The following is a 20,547-nucleotide window of genomic DNA, read 5'->3' as shown; positions in this document are numbered from 1 at the left end:
TACGGGTATTTCTGTAACCAGTGGGGCGGAATCCTGAATCGGGAAAGGGATAAAAAGTATCCTATAACCTTCTACAGATCAAGACGAACAAATTAAAAAAAAAAATTAGGCGAATCCGTCCAGCCGTTTGTGAGTGATGCTGTTACACACGAACAGTTTCATTTATATATATATTTATAGTTTATGTATTTTTTTAATCCTAATAAGTGGACTCGAGCTTGCATTTAAGTTTTGATATTTTATTTAACTAAATGTCAAAGAGTAAAATATAACATTAAAAACATCAGCATATTTTACTTGTAATAGTTGAGACAATGAGATTTAAACACAAGCCCTTCCTAAGGGCCGCTCCGTAAATTGAGTCTATAAGAGACGTTATCAAAAAATACCCTCCATATCCAGAAATATATGAAGAGCTACTTCCTAAATAAATATATACATGTGTAAAGATTAAATATCTATAGTTATGAGAATAGTCATATTATGTAAGGTAAAAACCTAATACTCAAAACTTAAAACATTTTTATTAAATGATCCAGTTTATATAGGCATAATATACTGAATTCAAGAGAGTGCTAAATTAAAAACAGGTGGAAACTTCAAACTTCAAGAGTCGGAATGAGTTATACACATATCATACTACACTGCTGTATAATTATGGTAGGTTTGAAAATGCTTCAGGTATATTTATGTATTTACTTTATATGTAAATTTTCCCCCAGATATTCTGTACCATTGTCACACGGAATAGTGCTACTTTTGGAGAGATCACTGGATTTGGCGCTGACTGGAACTTTTTAGACGACTTACTTCAACAGATCGAAGCAATTCAGTTCTGATGAACTAGGTATCAGTTGGTACATAAAAAGTATTTTGAAATATCACCTAATTCCAAGGACGTTATTGCAAAATATAAATGTCTATGTTGTGTTGTAGAGATTGTCAGAGATTTATGACAATGACCTTGCGTTATTATAGGAATAGAGGAAAGAATAAAATCCAAAACTTTTTCTTTCTTGTTGGTTCTGTTTAGGACTTATGAAATTAGTACATTAGAGTCCGTTAACTGCTGGTGTTTGCTTTGAATAGTACAATGAATATGGAAGTTGTAATGATCATGCTTAACTCTTTGTTTTATCCACAAAACTTCTTTGTGGAGCCTTTACTGCAGTGGTCTGCTAGGCCAGCTGACTGAATCCGCATTAGCATTGTTGATTGTCAGCTTTCTGCATTTTGTATCTGTACCGTTTAAGGCTCGTGAGCAAATTTTGTGAATATTTGTAGTATTTTATGTTACCAAATAGATTTCAGAGAGATTTATTGCATTTGCTACAAGTAACTATGATAAATTCTTATGTAGATATGCTTTTAAAGTGTCCTTTAAAGCTAAATTATGGTATCGCCTCCTTCTGTAATATCTAACCTAGATATTGCGTTATTCTTAGAAAATGAACGTTGTTATAAAATAAACATTTACGACTAGACATTTTGACAGACGCTGTAAAACAGTTTAATTTAACTTAGTTAAATAGGTCATCATCATGGTAGGTAGTAATATCTTACTAATACCATCGAATCCAATAGTAGGCCACCCACCTCATTATTTGCATGAACTACCATTAGAAGATGAAGAACGTCTAGAAAAACTGTTCAAATCTCTTGACTTGGATGGAAATGGGAAAATTGATATTCATGATTTGTCCATAGCCTTGAAAGAATTTGGAGTTCATCAGAAATATGCTGAGGTAAGCTGAATTTGTGCAAATGACAAAATTATTCCACCTCTTAGTGAAAATGTTTTTTAATTCCAAATTTAAGTAGCCCTATTGTACTAAAATTTCACTTTGTGTAGGTTAAGTGAAATTATCCTGATATGACGTTTATTTATTCTCCTAAAAAAAACTAGCCTATTATATAGTTTTAACGCTTAATACTGTAGGGTAGACTTTACTAAGCAGCCTACACTCATTATTCGGTTTTTCTCGATTGGTTCGATGGTTTTATCCGAAGGAATAATTCGATACTACAATTTATTTAACTTAGCATATGATTTCAACTTATTAGTTATAGTTGACGGATATGTTGACATTATTTTAACCCTTTTAGCCCCGGCGTCCGATATATCGGACAGAGGTGGTCTAGCTAAAATTCCCAACGTCCGATATACCGGACGTCTCGAGAATTTAATGTAGCTGGCTAATAATATGTCCAAATGCCATCAGTTTCGGTATAGTAGTCGGTGAAGAAACGGGCTACATGCAAAAACAATAAACCTTCCAATTGGCATTGTATGTCGTCGTCATTGAGCGTAGTTTATTTGTCGATGTCAGCTGTCAGACGACTTCAGTTGCATTGTTGTTGTATGCTGACTTATAACCTCAATTAGTTTGCGTGATTGAAAGCGGTTGTTTTTCGTGTGATTTATTGTATTATTAGTAAAAAAACATGAGTAAACGTCGTAGAGAAAAGTTACCATTGAGTGAAAACACTTTGATAAACACTATTATTGGTACTTTAGGATTATACCGACCACACCCAGACATGAATCGTTATTTGACATTTTGATTCTACTTATTACTAGATTAGCGTAGAACAATATTTCGTCAATATAAAACAGGAATTGTCTTATCGCAAACCCCTCCCCATCCTCAGACAGAGGTCAAAGTCGAGCGGTCTAGTAGATAACGTGATTGCAGAGTCTCGCCGCCCGTTCGGCTGTTGCGTCGCTTTGTTGTACTTCCGTGTTTTACCTCTACATTTCTCCAAACACAAAAATTCAATAAAAACAAACATGATCAAACTAAAACTAAACTCTTTATTGAAAAAACACTCAAAACTTGTTTTTATTCTTGATCACACTCCGCCACCCAAAATGCGAGTGCCATGCCTTCGCGCTGATGTCAATGAAAGAAAAACATCCCTCGAGATAGTACCTATCTGATCAGAAATATAAATTGAATTGAAATGGAAAGGCAATTATGTACCGTGCAAATCATGTGATGCCGCGTGGCCTGTCGTAATCGGGATTCTCGAGAAAGATAAGATAACAGCGACAACAATACCGATCACAATGCCTGGAAATGCTTGTAAGTTTGTAATTTTGTAATTAAAGAGTTGTTTTTTCGTTCTATCATGTTTGTTTCTATACATTTATATTTTTGTGTTCTTCATACTGGTGTGGTCGGTATAATCCCAAAGTACCCTATTATTAGTAGTGAATGTGGTATTTTTAAGACAATGAATTGAGTTGTTTATATAAAATGTATATATATTGTAAATATTATTTCTTTTATTTTTTTGAAAAATTAAACAAGTTTTAGTCTTACAAACCATTACAATTAGTTTGTGTTATTTTACAATTGTTATTATTTCAAAAGTGCAAAAACAAGTATACATATCTGTATACTTCTACTGACGTGTATGTGGAAATATATGAAGAAGTGCTTATGCAGCAATACAATTAATTGGATATATCTCCTGCATTTATCAAGGAAAGTTCTTCAAATTTTGTGTGTGTAGTAAGGAATATGTGTACAACAAAATTGCTTCATTTTTCAGGGGCTACAATTTTTTTTCTACCCTTTATGTATGTCCAAACTATAAAAAATAAAAAAATTTTTATGTATAAATACGCTAAAAAAAGCAAATCATTCTGTAAAAGTACTTTTTAAACTATTACATCTAAGAGTACACTTATTTGTGAACAATTTAAAACAAAAACCTAAAAATTATCTTCAAAAATAAGAAAACTAGATGTATTTTCCCAAAATTCTGCACTACGGTCCCTTAAATCGCCATGGGCTTTCTGGCAAGTCCATGGAAAAATGGCTGGGATTAAAAGGGTTAAATACTCAAAAAAGCAAGTATCAGCATAATAGTAATAAAAGCTTGTATCTCTTTGTTTTTATAAATAAATGGTTTATTACATGGGTAATTTTACAGTCTTTTTCTATATTTCCAGCTTCTGTTGAAGATTTTGATGATGACCAACAAGTGGGTTAAGGCCCACAATAAAAAAATTTAAACATAAGTGGATTTAAATTGTAAATGTTTGTAGCTATAGTGACAGTAATTAAAATACTGAATACAGCAAATAATAACGAGAAATATATTTATGCTATAAAATAGTACACAGGTAATGTTTTTTGGCCAACTTTTTATTTTTTACAAAAAACATTATATTTGTATGTTTAAAAACAAGACTTTCAGTTGGAAAATATTTATGCATGAGCATTTGTGTTGAAAGAGGAAAAACTCAGCTTTGAAAAAATATAAGTGCAATAGTTTTGTTACAATTGGTCAAAAATAATATTGATTTAAAAAAATCATTAAAACAGGTAGCAGTGTAAGAAGATAGTTAAAACGAGGTGGCAGTGAAAGTGTTAAGTTTATGTTTTTAAAACTGTAATGTACGAGATTCTTCTTGTTTATTATAAGTATTATAATACTTATACTTCTTGTTTTAGTAATTTATTATAACTCCTTTGTGTATGATTTTTATATATCAAAATGGATAATATATCGAATTGTTCGATAAAAACAACCGAAAAACGAGTGTAGGCTGCTTATTAAAGTCTCCCTATTTGTATGCTGTGCGTCTCCTTGTGTTTGTTTATCAGTGTTATTTCCTTCCAACAGTATACCTGAGCGTCCCATGGTTAGCTGTATTACCCAGCATCATGTGTTGTTGTATAGTGATTCAACTAGGCTATTGCTAGTTCAACTCTAATTGTTAATTAGGCTAGATCTGCAAGTTTTGAAATCAATTATGTATTATGTGATAAGAAAAGAAAATTATTGACATTTTTATAATCAAGCATAATATTTTATTGAGTTAAAGTACTTGTTTGTTGCGAGTTGCCATGAAACTGATATTTGGCCGTGAAGTTTCCAGGTTTGTAAGTAGGCCGTAGGTTGGTACAAAATTAGAAAGAAGTTAAGATTAGGTGTGGTTTTGGTCATTAATTAAATTAACCCTCCTTTAGGCCACGGACTCAATTTGAGTTCCTCTAAATTTACTCTGTAATGGACAGAAATTTATTTTGTGTTATATTTGCTTTTATGACGTATTAAACCATCAAACAGGGCTTTAACTCCATCAAATTTGATATCCATAATTATATATGTTCCCATTGAACTAAACTATCCCAAAGGTATTAAAATTGTTGACTTCATCACTTGACTTAAGCAACTTATAGATTAGTTTCATAGTTAGCACTAGCTGTAAAGTTGTGAAAAGGGTATAAAACCATCTATATTTCCAAGTATCACACTAAAAGAAATTTTCATTTTTGGGATAATGTTTACTTTAGCCACGTTAATAGTATATTTTCATTTCCAGAAAGAATTTTTATGTAGTCGTAAACAATGAACAAAATTTATTAAAGTTGTCTAGTTTTAGGTTTTATCTTTATTAGTATATCGATATAAGGGACTGAGAGGAATTTTGGTTCCTGGGTGGGGGAGGATAACAAACTAATGATGAGTAGGTTTGTGAAGAGATATCAAGGTTTTTAATATTCACGTGAGAATTTGAGTTGGAAGAAAAGGTGTATCAATTGTTGGAAGATAATTTTAGACTCTTTCAGAACTTTTTTTCTGTTTTTGTCATTTTGGTCACGGTTTCTATCTCCATGGTGAAATTTATTCATCATTTCTGTCTCCACGGTAAAGATTATTGATCGTTTTCGGTACTTGGTGTTATCTGGAGGCCACTATTTTTGGAAGATTTTTTGTTAACGGGAAATTAAAAAACTACATTATTAAAGAGAACAGACTTTATTTTACTTACTGTGAAAATTACATGTAATTATGACGATCTGTTCTTGTCTTTTTGCCTCCCAAAAGGAAGCAATGTCAGCGAGTAGGAGGTCACTCTGTCCATATCTACTATTTGTTATTAGGCTTTTTAAGTAGTTTTAGATTAGGTTATCATAAATATGTTACTAGTAGTACCAAAGTTAAAGATAATCTTTACAAGCGCTTATGTGATTTGAGCTTGAATTAGAGTACCGTCTCAGGGGATGTTTTTCGTCATAAGTGCATGATGCCACCAAGATTCAGTACTTTTCTTACCTCAGATCACATCCCAGATCGTCCAACTTTTTAAACTGGCACGTGATCTGAGATTGCCAATTGGAAATGCCCCGGACCATCAGTTTAGGCTTTGGTGCCCTGCACTTCTGGCAACAAAGGAAAAACATTCCTCGGGATAGTACCTAAATTCAAGCGAAAATAACTTGAGTGCTTGTTAACTTTTTGTGTGTATAATATTTTTGTATACTTAAAGTAGCAAACGGTATGAACACACGCAACACTTTCCTGGTAATTTGTGGGTATTACTTTTCAACGTTGACCAAAACTCTAGCTACGAGTTCATTTTGAATCCAGTCTTTAATGATATATCTTTTATTTAGTCTTTGGATGTCAATAGTTTGTTCACCCTCTTTAATAGTAGATAGTGAGAAGAGGGTATTTCTTTGTCAAACGGATTTGATACCCACATTATAGAGTTGACATCGTTGATAGGAAGGTATTTATAAAAATACACTATCAGTTTCAGCTCATCTTCCACTGTTACATAATTTTCTTCAATAAAATGTTTTAAGGCGGGAAATCTTTTGTAATCACCTTACAAATCTCAATAACAAACTTTCAACAAAGAAGAAAAGCTAGCTTCGACAGAACGTGTTTGTCAATACATTTGTCGGCATTGGTATGGGTTTCACTCTTCAGATAAGCATATATTTTTTGTCTTACCTCAAACGCCTTACAGAGTTGCCAAGAGATGACCAACCATAGCTTTTTGTCTAAGTATATCATATAATATTCTGAATTTGTGCACATGTCGTGTGTTAAGTGTCTTCGTTTGTACTTATGACGTGCACAGATTTATCCTATGTTAGCAACTGAAGATGTTACAATTATTATAACATAACCCTTGGGTAAGATGTTTCTGAACAAATTTCCATGTAAAAAATTTGCACTTAAATTGCTAGTGTAGTGTAACGGAAATAACCTACTAGTATTCTGAAGCCTTGTCCGTACTGCAGACTGCTTAATATGTAAACAGTTGGCAGACTATATGCTGACACAGCTCATATTGCCTGTAAGTTCATTTAGTTCATATTATGATCTAAACTTATTATTGAACCATGGACTTGTTGAGAAGATGCTGCAGGTTCAGAAACTTTCCTCTACAGAAAAAAATGGTCTCTACAGATTTTGGGATCCTATTAACCTTTGTTGGGTCAAAGATAACAAAGAATTGTGCGTGCTACAGAGCCACATTCGACTTGATTGATCGAGCTCCTTATTATTTATTACAGGCGAAATAACTTTGACATATAACTTTCAGGTAACTGGCAAGTGGTGATTCTTATACCAGTTTTAAGTACACCTTCAAAATATCCAAACAGATAATTCGAGTGTTGTGGATTGCTTTCCCTACCTTCTCAACAGTCTTGTCCACATATGCAGACTTCAGACAAAACACAAGTATTCCATGTGGTTAGGAAACAGGAAATATTGTTTTGTCTCCACAAACACACAGTCTTTTATCGGATCACTGTGGACAGTCAGCAGACTAACTGAGAACATATCCAGATACGAAAGAAAACATCTTGGAGAAAGTCAGCGGATAATGTTTCCAGGGATAAGTTTGCAAGTGTGAACGAGGCTTGAAAAAGACTTTTTGTGCTGTTCTTTGTTACTGCTAGACTAAATTATTATCTGTTTTACCTTTTTGAAGTTATCATCGATAACATTCTGCATATTTTTTTTATTGTTAGCAATAATCGTTCTGTCTTTTTACTGGTTTTTATTATTTTTTATATTGTTGTTTTCACTTTTATTGTTACAACTACTGTTGTGATTTTTAGTTAACTTATTATTCTACATGTAGTTTATGGTTGTATAAGTTGAAAGCTACTATAAAAGTTATGTAAGCCATTTACGAGGAATAAAAGTGTCACTATCGAATTGTTTTAATGGGTTTTAAAGGTAACATGTATAACTGTATAAAAATTGTTTAGATCTGTTCATTCATTTTTTAATGGTGGTTACTTTGTGTAAAAGAATTGAATAGGCTACAAAATATTGGAGCTAGTGTGTAAAATGTGATGACAAGTTTTTGTACTTTCCTGCATTACGGCAGGGCACATTATTTCCCACATCAATAAAAATAACGATTGTCACTTGTCTTCATTATGTCAGTATTTCCAAAAAAATTATAGTCTGGATTCATGGTTCCATTCAGAATTTTTTAATCAGGTAAATTCAATAGTTGACCTATCAAAGAAACTGACCTAGAAAAGAAGAAGTTGAAACAAAGAAAGATGACATGTTGCCATGTGTAGAACAGTCCTATGATTGAGAGCTGGTTATCAAATTGTCAATCACGATTGATGATTTATGATACTTAATTGAGGTCCAACAAAATCCTTTGGTTTGCTCACTACTTTCTGCCATTTGCTTGGACCCTTAGAAATCTCTACATCTCATGAACAAGATGGCATCAATACAAGAGCTTGTTTCTGATCTGTTGAAGTACAATCTATTTTGTGTCTTTTCTCGGGACTGGAAAATTTATGGACATAAAGTTAGTTTTTGAGTTCCACGTCCACATTTGGTGAAGGTCCATTTATTCCCTGGATGTTGGGTTCTGGGGAGTCATGTTATCCCAAGATCAAATCAGGACTGAAAGAACCTTACAGAGAAGATGCTCAAGAGAAATCTTGACAACTGGATATCACAGAGACATTTCTGCTCACTGCAAGAGTATTAACATCATGAAGACAACTAAAACAATTATCACTTTAATATAAATATTTTTATGTATTATGATGCCATCACATTTCTTTATGTTTTGTAAATGAAGAGTAAAGAATAAAGAATAAAGAATATATATATATATATATATATATATATATATATATTGTATTATATTTAAAATCAAAAGTTAGTTATTTTATGTTAAAGAAAATTCTATTTGAATGTTAGGTAATTCATATTATTTGATATAATTTATTTATAAAATTTGTATATAGTTAAACAAAAGTGGAAGAATATTTTGGAATTGTTCAATAAGTAAAAATATACAAAAAGGTCCCTCTTACACTATGGTCTTTTTCACTTTGTTTAGCATCTTTTGTTTATTAAAAAAATCATAATTCAGAGATAGTTTAAGTTATGTCATTGCAATTTTGCATGTTTGTACGTCTTATAAGGGTGTTACTTTCTGCTGAAGTAAAAACATTTACTGTATACAAATTAAAGTGACGGCCGTTCAAAAATTCCAAAGCTAAAATGTATGAAAACTAATGAGGGGAGACAAAATTTTCAAGATGCAAAATGTAGCTTAGAAAAATACAAGAATTTTAATACTCATCTGTTATGATTGGAATTATAACTAACAGAATAATGTTTTGGTATTAAAATACTTTATAAGTGTAAAGTATGTATAGATGAAAAAGAAACTTGTAATATTATTGCTTGAAAAGATTATTAAGGAGTAATACTAATTTTCAGAAATTCTTGGAAAGATCGGATCAGAACAAGAGTGGTGATATATCATTGGCAGAGTTCATCCATTATGTAAGGGAGCATGAGAAGAATCTCCGCTTAGGATTCTCCCATATAGATAAGAACAGAGATGGTGAGTTTAATAGTTGTTATCTATTAAGCTTCTAAGCTAAATAGTGGTACTACTAAGATTGTAGCCATAAAAATAGTATAATTGCATGAAAAATATTGGAGAGGAAATAGAGGGAGTTATTTGTATCTATACTTATGCTTGTTTTGAGCTATAAACATTCTAGACCTAGGATTCTGTATCCTCTCTAATTCCTAATTCTTTTGGATTTACCCTTTTATATATCTCTGTTTGGTTCTTTTTTCTTGACAAGAATAATTTTCTAGCCTAATTTTCTGTCATAATTAGTTACAATGAGTTAAATGTTTACTAATCTTTTCTTTACCTCCTCAGGGTATGTGAGAGGGGGGAGAGAGTTTATTTCAAAACCATCAAGAATTTAACCCTTAAAGCGCTAGATTAAATTACTGTCAAACGCTAAGACATAAAAAAATATTTTTTTTTAAATTTCCCAATGCTAATTTTTGTTTCATATTCCTTGGTATTACCTTTATAAGAAAAAATAATAAACATGTAATATTACATATATTTTTTTAGAATTTTATACGCTTGAAAACATTTGAAATTTTGAATAAACTGCATTGCAGGATAATGTACATAGGAACACTATTTGACAGATTACATTACATTTATACAGGTTATTTATAATGAGTAAATTGTAACTGAAGTTCCTGTATAATTAGTACATAAAAATAAATAAGTTCAGTATAAGATTTTGAAATGTAAGGATATGAAATTCAACACAAACTTATTTATATAATAGCCTACAAGGGAAATGAAACAAATATTGTACTTATAAACCTTATTTATTTTGAATAAATAAACTGGACTTGTATTGTGAAACTGGTATAAAATACAAAACAAATAATTGAAAAAAAAATTACACATAATATACCAAAAATGCGCTCAAACTACGTTGTTCGTAGTTTGGTAAAAAAATTATACTAAATGTTGGTAAAAACAAACTAAAACACTATTAGAATAACAACGGACTGAATCAAAACACTTTGTTTAACAGTATAACCAACATACGACCAACACAGAAGTAGTTACAGCTGAATGAAACGAATGCGTCTGTAGGCGTATGCCGCGTCACAGGCCATACAAAAAAATGGCGGCGATTGCTTTCAACCCGAGTAGATACCGTTACAACGTCCACCAACGGTGACAAAGCGTTTTGTCTAATCCCGACAGTCGAAAGGAATATCGACCTTCTCTCTTACGGAAGTTTTAACAACTAATTCTTCGCCATTTCAAAAGTAAAGCTTTTGCGTTTGTAGACGTTATCCGCGTTTAAAGCATCGGCAGTTCCGCGTCTATAGGCGTTAACCGCGTTGGAAGGGTTAAATGGTGTCAAAAGTTTACAATATTTGACAATAACAACATGTAGTCAAGATACATTGTCAAAAACATCTTCCCATTTAAAAATTCATTAAAATTATAAGGAGGTCTCTCCGACAGCCAATGGCAGTGTGCTCTAAGACTCAATGCTCTAGACTCTCCATGCTCTTAATTTTATCAGGAAGTTTTTTGTAACATTCAGCACACATTTATGACTTCAGTATCTTCTATTCTTTAAAAATTTGTCTGCAGCTGTCCCAGGATTTTAAATCAGCCATAACTCTTAAGCTGACAGAATGTAAAATTCTTACTCAAGTGGGATAACTAGGTTTGCACACCTGATCAGTTCTAATATGTGCCACTTCTATGTGATTTATTTTGAATATATTGATTGGCATTATTGCATTGTTACCAAAGAAGAAGACTTACAGTTTTATTTAATTTGTAACCATAATGATTTAGGTATTAAGCTCTTTTTGCTTTTTTTTAGATCAAGGTCTAGAAGAGGCATTACAGTAAATTACAAATTATACCAAAGAAAAGTTTTTTAGATTTCTGTTGAAGTAATTAAACAGATCTCATGAGATTGGTGCAAAAAAACGAACAAACAAGCGTAACGTAAAAATATTCAATATAAAAATGAAAGCCATATAACAGTAAATTAAGTTAAATATTACTAGTAAATCTAGTAAAGATTGGATTTCTTATCTCTAGTTAATCTCTTCTTGGTTTTAGAAGCAAATAATATTAAAAAATTATGAAATTTATTAAATTAAGGATAAAAAAAAAATTTTAAACAGTTTTGTTATAAAAACATAAATATATACTTATATATATATCTTTATGTTAATGGTCCCTGCGTAAAATAGTGTAAAAATTGGTTTCAGACTAGAACAAAAAAAAAAAAAAAACTATTATTAATTTTTGTGGTAAGCCTCCAAGAAAGAATACTGATATATTTATTAACTCTTTAAGTAGTTAGTTTTCAATAAGTTGAAACCAGCCTGTGGTTTTATTTGCTGTGCTAGAGCTGCTCCACAGTCAGCGTTAATGTAGTGTGTTTTTCACCCACCAACAATCAACTTTAACAATATCTCCTTTTACCAAACTGCCATCAGAATCTCTTGAATAGTTAAGTCAGGTCGTAGTTGATAAATTGAGTCCACATCCCAATCGCCATCATTCTCAGAAAAGTTACACTCCTGAATGCCTAATTCACAACAACGCATCTGGACAAAATGTGCTTATTGTTATTATAACTAATTTCTGCCATACTGGCGGAACCACAATCAAAATAGAAAATAAATAAAACTTGCAGTTGCAACTTAAAAAAGCTTTATAAATGCAATTGAAATAATTATAAAATGAAAACGTTCTGTTTTTAACGTCCAAGTCAAACTTCACCAACGTGCTTCCATAATAGTTCAGTAGCACTACTGTGAATTTATAGTATTTAAATACTACTACTACTAAATCCATGAAAGAAAGAGACATGACATTTTGCTGTATAGAGTTATCTTGTACTTTAGAGGCACACTAAGGAAAAGTTTTTCTCTGATATCAGGGCTTCACCCCACTGGTCTCTAAATTTGTGAAAATTCTCATAAAAATGTATTGCATCAGATTTACATGTTGTTAATTGATAGATTTTATTAAATTTAATGAACCGATTTAAACCGATTCCAGTACTCAATATATGAATACCTCAATACATAGCGGTATTGAGGTATAGATGATTCTCAATGTGATAGCTCTTTTCATTTGGTTTGAATACCAGTGTTTTCCAAATAAAGTGACTACAAAATCTAAATAAAAATTAATTGCTAAACGTGTTGCTAAGCACTAATCTCGAGAACGGCTGGACCAGTTCGGCTAATTCTTTAAAAAAAGTATTTTTGGACCATTAGGCTCTTATGAAGAAAGTGGATAAAATTTCCCAAAATTGTATAATATGGAAAAATAATGATAATGTGTTTGAAACAAAATCCAAATTTAACTGACAGTAAACTGTTGTTGACACTTTCAACTGAAGTTTGCCAAAGAAGGTTTATGCTACAACTGCATTTGTCGCATTTTCCAAAACGAGCAGAGAAAATGTGATGCTATTGAGAAAAACTCTCGCAAAATGGCAACAAAAGCAAGAAAGAACAACTAACCGTGAAAAGCTTATCACATTTTGGAAATAAGTTTACAATGTTAAAAACATTGTTTTTCAATGATACTATAATAACACCATATATTTTGTCATCACATTTAATTTCATGTATATAAAATATTAGACACCATGCTGCTCTGTCAGCTGACGAAATGCCGAAATGGTTGGGAAATGCCTGCCTACTCTGATCATATTGTATAGATGCCCAAGTTTGAGCGTTAACTACAAACTAACTAGTTGAGTGAAAATTAAGGGAGTTTAATTAAAATTTAGCTTGTTTATATCTGTGTCTATATATTTAAAGTTATCAATACTTGTTATGTGGGAGAATTATCTAACGCCATGCTTGTTGCTATGACAGCAGTGCTGTGCGCCGTAGTGGACACACATATGAACAGAAACGAACGTTGTACGATTCTAAACGTCTTGTCTTGGCATCCGTACTGGAGATTTTTTGAGATTATGTTATAGTCAGATTTTATTTTGAAATGAGAGACATTCGCAAAAGGTTAAGTATAACCAATTTAAGCAATTTGATAAATATCTCTATTGAAAATAGAGAACTTACTAACAAAAAGGAATCCATTTCAATGAGGTTTAAACATTGGTGTTTACATAAAAAGAGGCTACAGATTTAATGGTGTTGTGATAGGGTCTAGTTTTTAAAGATAAACTGATTTTAAAAGTAACTTGTTTTATAAAAAATAAAAATCACCATTCTATTTAATTTAATTTTGTATTTTTTATTGAGAGAATACTTTTTTTGTTGTAAATTTTTACAATAAATTTACAATTTTATTTTTTAATTAAATGGTTTTTAATCAAATCTCTTCACGAAAATTGTTCAATTGTTCAGGTTATAAATATTTTAACAACAATATATTAATGTAAATATTGGTTGTGGGGGCCAAAGTATTGTAGAGCATCAGACTGTTTTACGATAAGTATTATTGAGATCTCTGCTGAACACCAATACTATTAGTAAGTGCTACAGGACAAATATCTTTGCTAAAAAGTGTGAAGAGCTTGTAGCATTGTTTCTAAGAAAATTGTCATCTCAGCTTAATCCCTTGTTGTTGACATTTACATTTTTTTTAAACTTAATGTCCATACATTAAATTTTTTCACAGTTGATCAGTAGCGTAATGTATATTGCAATGTTATTATCTACTTTTCACTACAAGTATTGAATTTAAACTATTAATGCATATGAAATATTATTGAAACAGTGTTAAAAAACTCATCTTACTAAACAAAACTGTGAATGTTTACACATAAGGTATTCGAAACAGGTTAGCTTCATTTATTTTGTGTTTGAAATTTTCAATGTGTCTTAAGGAAAAACAGGGAATGGACAAAAACATGTCTCAAAGAATCATTATTTTCAATACTAAAGTCCAATAAAACAAGATTTCTATCATATTAAACTTATTATAAACAATTATTTTGAAGTGTTGAATGGAACTTAGTTTCATGGGTTTTCCATACTTCCTCTTATACTGAAAGCAAAACACAAGGAACGGAAGTATATGCTTTTAGACCAAAGTATTCTTTTTAAGTTTTTTTATATATATATTTCCTTGGTCAAGGTATGAAATCAAAATCAATTATAGCACCAAATATATTATATTCAGATATTTAATATAAGTAGATTTCTGAGACCTACATATGTAGGCTATATATTTTCTTTATCAGTGCAACAAGGTAAACTCAAGTGTAAAATCTTAACAAATAAGTTAGACCAGAAGTGAATTTAAATGGTGGGAATAGACACTTTTAGACCATTCATTGATGAAAAGGCTGCAGATGTGGGGTTTTTAAGTCCTATCAATCAATAAAAAAACCTTTATTTATTTTGTACAATGCATAGAATAGTGTAACATTTATTAAACATCAAATAATTAAATAATAATACAATATATAAATATTTTAACCTTCAACACAATTTCAAACACAACTTACTGCATATATGATTTAGAATAAATACCCTTTACCATTGTATTAAAAAACTGGTTTATAGAATAAAAGGAGTTTTCATAATAATGTTTATTTTAGCGTTTTTTTTTTTTTTTTTAATTTTATTTGATCTATAATTAGTTTTATTTTCTGTGGAGTTTTTCTAAAAAAATATGCCCGTATAAGTAGATTTCTCTTTAATTATTCTAATCATGGGTTTCTATAGTTTTGAATTCCTGGTATCTTTTATTGTATTGTTGATTTAATTCCAGAGATGGATTTATTATATTCTTTAGTGAAACAGACTGTTTCTAAAATGTACTTGTTTTATACAGTAAGTATACCCAGTTCCCTAAAGTGGTATTTTACTGACTCTCCAGTCCAACTTCAGCACAGTTCTAATAGCTTGTTTCTGAAGTAAAATTTTGTTTAAGTTTCCAATAGATGTATTACCATTAATACTTACACCATATGATGTATGCAACTGAATAATTGAAAAATAACAAGCTTTAGAGTGTTAAGGTCACACAAAGTAGTCATTTTCTGAAGAGCATAAATACAAGAAGAAATTTTAGATTTTTAATTATTGATGTGGTTGTTCCAGCTCAATTTAAAAACAATTAATTGTGTGTACATCCTATGTACATGTATTTTCTTCATCTGCACAACAAGGCAAACTCAACTACGGCATAGTAAATATCTTAGACCTGAAGTCAATTACAGAGATAGAAAATATATACTTTTTGATCGAAGTTGGTTTCTGTTGGTATATATTATCTTTACTGGGCAACAAGGCAAAGCCAACTACAGCACTGGAAATAACCTGGACTGGAAGAAATACCTTTATAGTTATATTTTCAGGACAGGCAAATTTAACTGTGGTGTTAGAAATTTAATTGATTAGAACCATGCCTCTATATGCGCAAAACCTAAAATAAGAATCAGTACAAATTGTAATTGTTTTTTTTAAATTTCTTAACCATGTAGACTAAGTGCCAGATATTTGTCTACTTCTGTTTGAAAAATTCATAGGGCTTGCATCATGTTCCATTATTAAGGTTTTCAATAAAAAGACTACACCTTTCAATTTTTGAATTGACATGGGTAACAGCTAGTTAATAATAAAAAAAATCAGAATTAATTAATTAAATTATTAAAATTATGTTTTAACATAAGAAGTCTAGATTTTACAAATTATATTAATTAAATGTGTTTGAATATTGCTTTTACATCTTCCGTATTCAGTATATAGATTATGTTAATTTTGTATGTGAATCAGATAACATAATAAAAAGTGTAAAAAAGTAACCAAACAGGAAATTTAATTTTCTTTAATATTTTAAGTGTTCTCTCAATAGTTTGTATTTTTATTGCTTCATACATAAGTTTTGAATTAATGGTTTAATATCTTGTGAATTATCACGTTTGAAATACATAGAATAATTTATTTAACTTGCTTTTGTTTTGAATAATTTGTATGGATATTTAGTCGGATGGTTGATGATTTTAGTAGTTTTTTATTTAATATTATTTATTACAGGTTAGAATTTTAAAAACAATCTTCTAAATTATAATTATGACAAAGTTAGTAAACAGTATGTTATTATTTTTGTAATAAAAATTAATATTAAATTTAAATATTAGTTACATTGAGTCAACATTGAACCTGTCACACTATGAGACATTTGTTAAGCTTAATTACTATTTCATTTATTTTATAAAGTACTAGCGGGCCCGGCGCGCTTTGCTGCGCATTTCAATAATTGTTTGCAAAAGTTGCCCGCGGCTTCGCACGCAATTTCCCGTTGAAAACAGTACACTATATTCATTTATTCTTTTTCTATCACATTCTAAACATTGCTGAGATAATTGATAGTCGTTCCATCGTGAGCCTCTTGGGCGTATTATGAAGTTATGTACCATATTCCTGCCTCTATCTAGCTGTTACCCACGGCTTCGCACGCAAATCTTAAGAACCGAAGTCCTTATATTACTTAGTAAATTTTTTTTTTTACTATAATAAATTTTAGATTAAATTAGTTATATCTCCGATGCCACGATTGAGCTTGCTTTGTTGTCTCGATCGAGAGAATATGTACACACGGAGTTTTGAGAACCATACTTCTGTCAAAAAAAACAACTAAGGTTGATTTTATAACATTCTTTATATTTGTAGCCAACGTAAGATAGTAATTATGATATCTGCATTACTCTTCTGATCAAGCATGAGCATGGTTTATATTAAATAAATATTGCAGTTAAAGGTGAATTTTTACGTCAAATTTGAATTGTATTATCTGGATAGTAAAGTCTATGTTTAACAGTGATTGCAAAAACAGTTTAAACAAAATTTGTCGTTTCTCTTAAGCTTACTCTATGCTTTAAAACTATAAGTGTAATATATGTTTACAAAGAACAGCTGATTAAAAATTTGAAAAAGACGTTAACATATGTTTGCTGCAATGCATTTCTTATGGGTATTTCTGTAACCAGTGGGGCGGAATCCTGAATCGGGAAAGGGATGGGCATAGCTTATAAACCTTCTCCGTGGAAAAATACATATACGTACAAATTTTCATCATGATCGGTCCAATAGTTCACGATTCCATAAAGGACAAACATACAAACATTCATTTTTATATATATAGATTTAGACAATCATCAGTTCACAGGTGCATATGTCATTCCTTGTTTCTCTGGAATCACATAAATTTCATTACAACACTGGTAGCATTCATTATATGTTTTTGTCATTCAAATGCTTTTGAGTCCTTTGATTGTATGGTGTTATCAGTCAGTTGATTTCTTATTGTGAAAAAATATATATGCTGACATTATTGTAAAATTTATAAAATTCATTGGAAAAATATGATGAGTGATTAAATATCTATGTTTAAAGTGGATATGAGAGTTTAATAAATGGTAATGTGCACTTGTGTAATTGTTTTCTTTATGATATTACTCGTCCATAGATTGTAACACCTCTCAAGGATTCAGATGTTACATATGGAATTATGTAACGAATACGTCTGTGGTAACAGATTTCTTTTACATGATGGTGATTTTCTAATGCCTGTGATTTAGATAAATAGTTTGTGTATTTTCTAATAAAAATAAAATCAACCCAGTTTTACTTTTTATTCGAAAATATTAATGTACTTAATTTTCAACCATTATTTGTGTATTAAAATTTATGGTTTTTATTACATTAGTGGCATTATTCCTTGTCACGTTGGCTAAGTCATTAGATGTCTGACTAATAACCGAAAGTTACCAATCTGGTCCTGCTGTTGGTCCAAAGTTCGGGTACTTTCTCTCATTTAATAGACCCAAGGTGCCAGGACAATAAAACAAGGAAATAAAAACATGTTAATATACACTAGATTTAAAATCATTTGACGCTTAATGTAGATTGACAGTAGTTGAAAAAATGCTTTAATAATGGTCTCTAGATTAGATGTGTGTTGACATGTGATTTGGTTATGTGTAAACAGGGAAGATAGACTTGGAGGAACTAATAAGGGCGTTCAAAGAGCTTGGTGTTGAGATTGAGCGACGTGAGGCCAAGAACCTGTTGCAAAGGTAGTCCTTAGTCTTACCTGCATGTGCGTTGGTTTGTTGCTTTAACATTCATATTGTCTCCATTCATTTGTGTTTACCTTATTTATCCTTGGAAAGTAGAAAAACCTAAATATATATAACCTATTCCAAAAAGTAGTCTAGATTAATGCATTGTAGATGATTAAAGATTGCATGTATTGTGTGAAATTTTATGATTGAAAACTTCCCAACTGGATACTTAATAATAGTACTGATAATAGACAACAACAGCTAATACACCTCTCTATTTATTAGTCTGAATAAACTAGATCTATTTAATTCAGCTAACAGTGTGGAAACATGGTTAATAAAATACATTGTGAAAAATGTTAAAATTGGGGAGACTAATTTACTTTTTACTATAATGTGTATATATTCTTTTTTAAAATCACAGTTTATAAGTAATGGCAATGGCTACACGCATGTGTTTTGCTCTATGTATTATTATCTAAAGGATATATAAAATTATTGCCTATAGGGACATGAAAACAATCATTATCTTCCAATCACTTATATGTAACCAATTCCTTTATTACACAAGCCTCATGACTTATTCTCGCTGTAAAATAAATATAACAATTTGTTAAATATGTTTTCGTCTTAGTAATCTGACACTGTGTAACTAAGGGGGTTAGTAAGTTTCAATAGTAACCACCACAGAGCAGCACTACCATGCTAGAATACTACCATCTTAGCTAGCATGCATCTGTAGTGAATGCTTGGGAAACAGTTAAAACTTAAATACTTCTTCAGGAGAGTTTAAAATTTGAATTAAAGGCACAAGTTGATGATATTTTTTTGTTTATGTAACGCTGACTTATTTCTGTCTTTATTATTCATGAATTGGTAATGTATTGACAATTCAGATGTTTTTATAACTGCATTTTCATTTTTTGTTGCTTTTGTGTTGTTTGTCTTACCTTTCCCTTAATAACACACAGCCATAGTGTGTGCTGTGGTGTTAAACTATTTAAGATCATCAGTACAGAGCTGCACTAAAGTTTTAAACCTTTCTCCACATAAAATTAGCATATAACGTGGAGACTGATGTTTTTTTATTGTCTGAAAGAGCTATTAGAGGTCTAAGAGATTTAAATTTAAGTTGTATGAAATGTTTCAATAATATAGTGTGCATTGTGGCAAAATTGAATAAATATTAGTTTTAACAAAATGTTAGTATTTTTATTTTTATCTTAATCTTACTTTATTAGTTTTTTATGGTAAGTGTTTAATATTTAATAATCCAATATTAAACTCCCCTTTCAATGCCAATCCGCTATTAAGCTACAGAGTTTGTATGAGCCTGTTTTTCCTGAATCAGACCAGTGCAAACTTGTAATTTTGTAAGTATATATACAATTTCACCTTTAACGATAATCAAATTTACAAATAACTAATGGGCCCTCTCACCTTTTGTTTTGATCTGTGTTTTATAGATAGTTATTTCCCTGACGAAATGAAAATCTCTTGAGTCTGTCCTATTTTGAAAAAAAAGAACATAAAGTAAACCAGTAAACCAGAGAGTTACCAACCCATCTCTGTTGTCCCCCGGTCTTGGTAAAACTATTAGAGGCTTTGGCCTATCAACAGATATGTCATTATCTTGAAACAAGTCATCTTCAGAGCGTTGTAAACCTCTTTTTAAAGATTAAAAATAATTCAAACTGTCATGAATCTGTATATTTTCGATTAAATGAAATATATTCTTAAAAATCCCTTTTAATTTTAAACCCCTTTTAAAACCCCTTAGTGATAATCAATCCTATAGTACAAGGCATAAGAGTTTGGTATTAATTGATCATAACAGGTTAACCAAAATAAAAAATAATCACTCAGTAATTTC

General features: G+C 30.8%; 1 protein-coding gene across 1 annotated transcript in view; it reads left to right on the top strand.

Annotated features, from left to right (window-relative positions):
* Positions 1-1,238: 1,238 nt before the first annotated feature.
* Positions 1,239-20,547, top strand: part of LOC124364488 (calcium-binding mitochondrial carrier protein SCaMC-2-A) — a 104,270-nt gene continuing 84,961 nt past the window's right edge. The window contains exons 1-3 of the mRNA XM_046820022.1: positions 1,239-1,745; positions 9,529-9,655; positions 18,599-18,686. Of these exons, the coding sequence (XP_046675978.1) occupies positions 1,542-1,745; positions 9,529-9,655; positions 18,599-18,686 (419 nt within the window). The 5' untranslated portion in view covers positions 1,239-1,541. The remainder of the gene's footprint in view (positions 1,746-9,528; positions 9,656-18,598; positions 18,687-20,547) is intronic.

The sequence above is a fragment of the Homalodisca vitripennis genome, chromosome 1 (genome assembly GCF_021130785.1).
Source record: "Homalodisca vitripennis isolate AUS2020 chromosome 1, UT_GWSS_2.1, whole genome shotgun sequence".
Taxonomy (NCBI): Eukaryota; Metazoa; Arthropoda; class Insecta; order Hemiptera; family Cicadellidae; genus Homalodisca; species Homalodisca vitripennis.
Note: the sequence above shows the minus strand (reverse complement) of the source record. Positions and strands in the feature narration are given on the sequence as shown.